Source organism: Gracilinanus agilis, unplaced genomic scaffold, assembly GCF_016433145.1.
Source record: "Gracilinanus agilis isolate LMUSP501 unplaced genomic scaffold, AgileGrace unplaced_scaffold29, whole genome shotgun sequence".
Lineage (NCBI taxonomy): Eukaryota > Metazoa > Chordata > Mammalia > Didelphimorphia > Didelphidae > Gracilinanus > Gracilinanus agilis.
The window spans coordinates 1-7,282 of record NW_025361356.1 but is presented as its reverse complement, the minus strand read 5'-3'; the positions used below and the strand labels follow the sequence as shown (position 1 = coordinate 7,282).

The 7,282-nt window shown below is 42.4% G+C and overlaps 1 protein-coding gene across 3 annotated transcripts; it reads right to left on the bottom strand.

The window, feature by feature from the left end:
- Nucleotides 1-1,352: 1,352 nt before the first annotated feature.
- LOC123254678 (apoptosis-associated speck-like protein containing a CARD) lies at nucleotides 1,353-5,776 on the bottom strand. 3 transcript variants are annotated; one of them, XM_044683643.1, is made up of 3 exons: nucleotides 5,415-5,776; nucleotides 4,124-4,195; nucleotides 1,353-1,737 (listed from the first exon to the last, which is right to left on the bottom strand). In XM_044683643.1, the coding sequence occupies exons 1-3, from the start codon at nucleotides 5,677-5,679 to the stop codon at nucleotides 1,457-1,459; spliced, it is 618 nt and encodes a 205-aa protein (XP_044539578.1). In that variant the 5' UTR covers nucleotides 5,680-5,776; the 3' UTR covers nucleotides 1,353-1,456. The 3 variants fall into 3 exon arrangements, with proteins under 3 accessions (XP_044539578.1, XP_044539579.1, XP_044539580.1); XM_044683644.1 differs by having other exon boundaries at nucleotides 4,124-4,189; XM_044683645.1 differs by lacking the exon at nucleotides 4,124-4,195.
- Between the last annotated feature and the right edge of the window lie 1,506 nt (nucleotides 5,777-7,282).

The window sequence follows — 7,282 nt, the reverse complement described above, 5'->3', positions numbered from 1 at the left end:
ACTCAGAATTCTGAGTTAGAATGTTCACAGCCTCAGCCAGGTTTTAGCTTGATCTGTCTGCTTACTATCATAAGTCTATAACTTGTAAATTACCTATAAGAGTGTATAAGGTGACTCAGATATTTTATAAATGCTATAGTTATTTTGAATAAAGTTCTTTAAAATTTCTCATCCTGCTGCATTTTATTGGCAAAGTACAAGATATCTGATGATTTTATGGATTTGTTTTATGTCTTGCTACCCTCCTGAAGTTATTGTTTTGATTAATTTTAGTCGAAACTCAAGGATTTTCTAAGTAAATCACATCATCTACAAAAGCAATATTTCTGTTTTTCCCTTTCCTGTGTTTCTTCTTATTTTGTTTGATTGCTCTAGCAAGTACTTGAAGAAATATGTAAAATAATAGTGGCAATAATGGGCATTCTTGTCTTATTGGAAAGGCATCTAGTATTTCTCCATTACAGATAATATTATAAGACAGCTACTACTTACCCTATCTAGGAAAGGTTCATTTATTCCTATGCTTTCTAGTGCCTCTATCACAAAGGGATGTTTATTTTGTCTAAAGCTTTGTCTCTTGACAGAGCCTTGTATGTTTAGGTCTTAGGTGGGTTCCTTTTCCTTCTCTTTTCACAGCATTCAGTTTAAGAATTGGTTTCATCCCTTGTGTGATCCTAATGAACCCCAGTAGAGTATCAGAAATCATTCAGGTCTCAGGCCTCTTGCACTGCCCTCTTGGTGAGGGTGCCAAGGTATTGAGTTGGTCCTGCATCCTCCAATAGCTCCCAGAGTGCACTGCCAGTTTTGGTTTCTTTGCCTAGCGCTGTTCAGGGCTAGTTCTCTCTTCTGCTTTGTTCAGACAAGCCAGGGTGGGGTCCAGCTGCAGGTGCATGATTACTAGTCAGTCCTGGTTTATGAGATCATCCTTCAGAGTGCTGGCTGATTTCAGATCCCTGGCATACCTGTCTTCTGGACTCTACATCCTCCCCTTTTACCTGAGCCTATGCTGGCTTCCCTGGACCTTATCCCCAGGCTCTGTCTTCTTTTTATTGTCTTTTTGTGCAGTTCTGGACTGATTGGAGGATATTGTCATATTTCTCTTTTTTTTGAGATTTCTTTATTTTCAGGTTCTTGTTGGGGTACTCAGGTGAGAGCTGGGCCACATGACAGGTGAAAAGGGGAGGAGGGCTAAGGATTTTCAATCTGAGAGGATAGTGGAGCAAGCTTGGCTGAAGGGGGCTCCTATGTGAGAAAGTCAAGGGACCAGCCTAGGGCAGGGGAGTGGGAATGTTGGAGAGAACACTGAGAGAATAAAATGGGAGAAGAATAACACTCAGATACATGGAAGAAACTCAGTTTTCATAGTTTTATTTGACTTTTTTAAAAGGCTATTTGTAGGGGCCTTGAGAGCCAGAAATCAGTGTCAATGTAGGAGTTGAGTTCTTAGGTACTATTGTTAGAGGGTACCTTGAGGAGCCCCTCGACTTCTCTCCAACTCTTGCACCAGGTAAGGGTGGAGCTCCTTCAAGGCTTCTAAAAGCTGGTCTTTACATGATTCATCCCAGGCTACCATGAAGCTGAAGAGCTTCCTCATCTTGTTCTGATTGGTGTTCTCAGCCCTGACTGCCTCATATTCCTCCTGGCTCAGAACATTCCCAAGCAAGTGGTCTAGGATCGCATCCACCGAAGTTATACGATTGATGAGGCTTTTTCGATGCTTTTCCACAAAATGTATCCCTATGGTGCATTGGACAGAGAGAAAAATAGAGAAGAGATGAGGTGATGGCTTATAGGATAGACAACAGTTAAACAGAAAATGGGGATGTGGTTAGCTCCTGGTAGGGAGAATGATCCCTCAGACCCACATGGTAGGAATAGGGGAGGAAGCATGGATACTATATCTGCTGGACTTGATCCTTGATTGGCCCTGGGGGTAACCAGGGAAGCATTTCTAAGCAACTCTACCTTGTTATCCTAAGGCTTTCTGGCTAATCTTCCTTTCCCCTTCCTCCCTCCTGCCAAAAAACCCTCAACAACCCATTATTTTAACTTCTGAGTCTTTGGTAGGACTATTAACCCATGTCTTTTTAGCTAATCCATCTCTTTCTCCTCCCTCATATCTCCAGTAATTTTTTTTCTGACATCTTCTCCTCAGGCTCTTTCCATCTTCTGGCACTTACCAAGATAATTGTTCTCCCTCTCTTTCCCCCATGGTACCATATCTCTGGTCATCCTTTCTAGTACTAATTACATCTTCTCTTATATCTCAGACCCACTAACCTTGGAGAACAAGCTCCTTACTTCCTGTTGCCACAATGATTTTCTCTATCACCATCTCTCAACAACCTTTCACCTTTGAAGTTTATTCTATCTAAAACTGCCTTCTCTGCTCCTATTTACAAGCTGCTGAACAGAGTTGAAATAAGTCATAGTCATACCTATCTCCATTATGAATTTCTATTATTGCAAGCTCAATTGGGTCTTCACTTACAGCAAGGTGATCTTTGTTCCTCCCTAATTAATTCTCTATTCCATTCACTACAATGGCTGTCCAGACATTCTCCTTTCCTCAAGTCTCCCATGACAACTCCATTCTCATTCTCTTAAATGACTACTTTGCTTCTTTCTTTATGGGGAAAATCAAGGTCATTTGCTTCAAGCTCCTTCACTCCTCATTTCATAAACTATTAGCTTTACTATCACCCCCATTTCTTCTCTACAGACACTAGTGATTTTTCTAAAGTGTAGTAATGCTACCTCATTACTCAATAAACTCCTGTGGCTTCCTGTTATCTTGAGGATCAACAAACTCCTCTAGCATTTAAAGCTTTTCCCAACCTGGTCTCTTTCCTATCTTTCCAGTCTACTTATACATGTAGATGCATGTCATCTACAATCTAACAATAAGTGCTAGTCTACACCCAGGACCTTCAATCCCATCTCCATTACTTTGTATTGCCTCATGCTCAAAATATTCTCCCTACTTACTTCTGCCTTTTGGAATCCTTAAATTCCTTTAAGAGTAGACTCAAATACCATCTTTTGTAGGAAGCCTTTCTTGATCTCCTTAGATGCTAGTGTCTCCCCCTCTAAGATTGTCTGATATCTGATTGGTATATGGTTTTGTTAAGGGTTGATTTTTTGGTAGGAATTTGGCAAAAGTAAGGAGAGCAATTTGATAAAACACAAAACACTTAGTTTATTCTGAGGAGAAGTTCAGAGAGGAACTAGAAAGGAGGAAAGTGTGATTACTACTCTAATATTTTATAACTATACCTAAAATCCTGATTCTAACTAAAATTTCTAAAAAACCCTGTTTTAACTGTCTTAGGGGACAATTTCTTCTGCCTGAGCCAGGCCAGGCCTAACTATCTATACTGTCTACCTAAATTTTATTTGATAATTACCTAACTACCTATGCTAATCAATAAACTTTAATCACCTACAACCTCCTTAAATCTGGTTTTCTATATCCCAACTGTCAACAGTCAAAAACTGTCAGTTTGACTGAGGCAAAAATAGACAGACCTCCTGCTCTCTAGGGAATCCAGAGAAAAGGAGCCTTCTCTCCTAACTGTCTCTTTCTCATATACACTCCTTATCTCCTAGGTAACGGAATCTTCAGCTCTCATCTGCTCTTACTTAGAAATGTTTCTGTTCCTGCCTTCTTTTCTGCCTCTTAAAGAGACAAGGAGAGATTAAGAAATTCCCTTTAACAGTTTATATATGAGTATTATATGTATATGTTGTCTCCCTCATTAGAATGCAAGTTCCTTGAGGTTAGGCATTGCTTTGATTTTGTCTTTGTATCCCTACCTTTTAAACAAAGTTTCTAGCATATAGTAGATCCTTAATAAATGCTTAGTTATTTGACTGGTTCCCCTGGAGAATTCCCATCTCCCCCTCAATGCCTAGTAGATATTCAAAGCAGAAAGTTTTCCTTAAACATGGACTAGTTGAATGACAAATCAATCAAAAGGTCTACCTACATCACACACCTTGGAGAATGCTCCCTGGTCCTGGCCTTTGCTCCTTTCAGGCTTAGTGTCTGCTTTCTACAAATCTATGAAGAGCAAAAGACTTCAACCTAGCATCCCCTGGGAAAGAATGAAGTAGTCCTTACCTGATACAGTGGATGTTGCAGTTGAATGTTGTCTGGACTGGGCTGCATTTCCCACTAGGTGAGACCCTGAGGCTGTAAAGAGAGAATATAAGGGTGATTGTCCCAATTTCTTCCAGTTCTGAGTTTCTCCTTCCTGGGTAGCTCCTTTGGTGTGTGGCATACCTTCTTGCTTCTTCCTAACTGTATGTTCCCAAACAGCTCCAATCTACATAACTCATACAGTTCTAAAACCAAAGGTCGAAGAGAAGAGCAATGAGAGAAGGGAAGGGGATGGGGAGAGAATCTAATTATAATTGTCCCAAATTCTCTCAATACAAAGTTTCTCCTTCCTGGGGATCCCCTCTGGTGTGTAACATATTTTCTTCCTTCTCTCCCACCTCATGTCCCCAGACAGCTCTAACTTTCCTGACCTAACGAGGTCTCTCTAAATTTAACGATACCAGGAGAGGACCAGTGAGAGAAAGGAAGGAGATTTAGAATAGAAGATGTAGGTGTTTTTTCTACACCTGTGTGTATAAATATGTATCAGTAGGTATATTTTGGCGTATACATAAGTGTGCATTCATGAACAACCTCAGAGCTCACTCATAACATGTCAGTAACTGTAATAAACTGTGCCAATATGCTCCTGCCATTCCCTAAACCTAATCTCCCTCTAAATTGGCTTAGGTCAAAGACAGTGAAGCAATGCAGCTCCCCGGGAGAAATGGAGGTAATGCCAAAATTGATGTCATGGATGGAGTTCAAGCTTTGTGGGGGATTTGAAACAAGAAAGAAACCAAGTATGTGAATGTGGGTCTATTGCCTTATATCTTTTTGTGAATGTCTGAACGGGTGAAGATTTGTGGGTGTTGATATATATGTCAATTTATGTGTGTGTATGTTCAGATGTTTCCTAGGGTCTTGTCCCAGGGTTCCTTTACTCCAGGTACACCCAAACTAGGTCTTGATGCAGTGGAAGAAAATGAAAGCAAAACTGGAAGGAAGAGGGAGTGGGTGGAACAGGAGAATAAGAAGTTGCCCTGAGAAGAAAGCACTGAGAATAACAAGTCATTGAACACATTGAGTGAGGAAGCGATGGTGGAGAGGGGGCAAGATGATGGGGATAGCTTGGAATAGAGGGCAAGGCTGTGTCCCCAGGAGAGACGCCAATTCTGTAATGAATCTCAGGGCTGGGGACTTGTACAAGTTTTAGGAAGTGAGTGGAAAGGTTTAGGAAAGAGCGGAGTGGAGGGGTGGGGACGGGGGTAGGTCCTAGCTAGGAGTAGAAGATGGGGGAAGGGAGCATCACCAGTTTGCTGGAGTTTGACTGCCTCCTCCAGCATGCCCATTTTCCGGAGCACTTCTGCGGTCAGCTCCAGCCCGTAGTCCTCCAGGTAGCAACTGACGATCTTCTCACTGAGGTCCATTCGGTCCAGAGGCTCCAGGATCCCTCGGGGGATGGCGTTGAAGCCCTCCCGCAGCTCCAGCATCCGCAGCTTTAGTTTGAACTTCTTAAACTCATCCTCGGTCAAGTTTTCTAGGGCCTCCAAGATAAGCTCCCGGGCGCGCTTCATGACTCCTCAGACTCCGACCTTCCCGCCTGGTGTCTCTCCGCCCTTCCCTGGGCGGATCTGGGGTGGAGACTTCATACTTTCTACCTCTCCGTTTCTGTCTTTCTGTTTGTGTGTCTGTCCGTCGGTCTGTTCGTCTCTGTGTATGTGTGTGTCTGTCTGTCTGTCTATGTCAATCTGTCTCCCCCACTTCCACTCACTGCGGGAACCCACGAATGTCTTGGGAGGGGAGAGTATTGAGATAGCTAAGAGGATGGGTAAATGAAGCTATCTAATACACTCATTTCCTCCGTGACTCCTTCCTCTTGTACTCCCTCACCTTAACCCTTGTCGAGGATGGAGGTATGGGTGGTAAGTTAATAGGAATTCCAGGTCCTGAGACTGGGGGCTCAGTTCTGGAGAATTACAGGTGCTGGGAAGTGAGGGGGACCCTCTGCCCCTTGGTCTATTAAGGATCCCATCGAGAGCTTCTGCCTCACCCCCTTTTCTCTACCATGCTGCAATAAAAATTGGACTTGGAATCTAAACTCCTTCTCACCCTGGTACTCCTGTATCACTCATTGAATCTCCCTACTTCCTCTTGGTTCAATTCCCCTCATCATGAAGGTTCCTGAATTACTGAACACAGGATCAAGGAGGGAGCTCTGAGAGCAAAGAAACTGAAGGATCAGCTTAGAGATCAGTGTCTCACACTTGCAGCTCAATAAATGTTGTTTGATTGATTGGTCAAGGGTTGAAGAAGGAATCAGAAGTTCTTCATTTGAGCATATGTCTTGTGCTCTAAGGTGAGACATTTCTTCATTCACCATTTCTTTCAACAAACATTTATTAAGGCTCTACTATATGCCAGACACTGTCCTCTGAGCTGGGGAATAAATACAAAGATGTAAAGCAAAATAAAACAGTTCCTTACCTCAAAAAAAATACAGCTTAGGGGGTACCGTATATGTTGATGGTGAAGTCAAGACTGAGGGAATAGGGGTGGAGAATGTGTTCAGTTCAGATGGAGGAACAGGAAATGATCCTTTCTGGGAACTGGGGAACCAGCTGTTAGATGGGGACCCCAGCCTCCATTATCACTTGAGACAAAGCAATAGTGAGAGAGACAGACAGGCAGAGACAGGCAGAGACAGAGACAGAGAGAGCATCCTTCCTGTACACCCTATCTTTATTGTATCATAGAATATAGTACACAAAGCTATAGAATACAGCTAGAATTGTAAAATGTGAACCATTAGTCCAGAGAAAATAGAATTGGGGAATATAGAATCCAGTGTCCTAAAAAGGACTTTTCTAAGATACCATCCAACCTTTCTATGGGAACACATGTCTTTTCTCTTATCATCCACACTCATCTTGGGCACTCCCAGAAATGGGAGTGTAAGCCTAATATGCCACATTTGAACTTTTTCGTCCCTGGTAATAGACTATGTCCACTTTTAAGGATAAACCTAGCAAATTATAGAGAGCTTCACAACCAGAGGTCTGGCACTTGGTAATAGATTCTTTGGCCTTGGCAACACATGAAACAAAAGAAAATTACAAAATGGCCCACAGTCTTTGGCAGACTCCTTTTTCCTTCCTTCCTTCCTTCCTTCCTTCCTTC

Bases quoted from the DNA above. Each gene is read 5' to 3' on its own strand.
- LOC123254678 (XM_044683643.1), bottom strand. From the start codon at position 5,679: ATGAAGCGCGCCCGGGAGCTTATCTTGGAGGCCCTAGAAAACTTGACC. The intron at 4,196-5,414 runs GTGATGCTCCCT...CTCTCTTTACAG, and splicing joins AGTCAAACTCCAGCAAACTG to CCTCAGGGTCTCACCTAGTG. The intron at 1,738-4,123 runs GTAAGGACTACT...AATGCACCATAG, and splicing joins TGCAACATCCACTGTATCAG to GGATACATTTTGTGGAAAAG.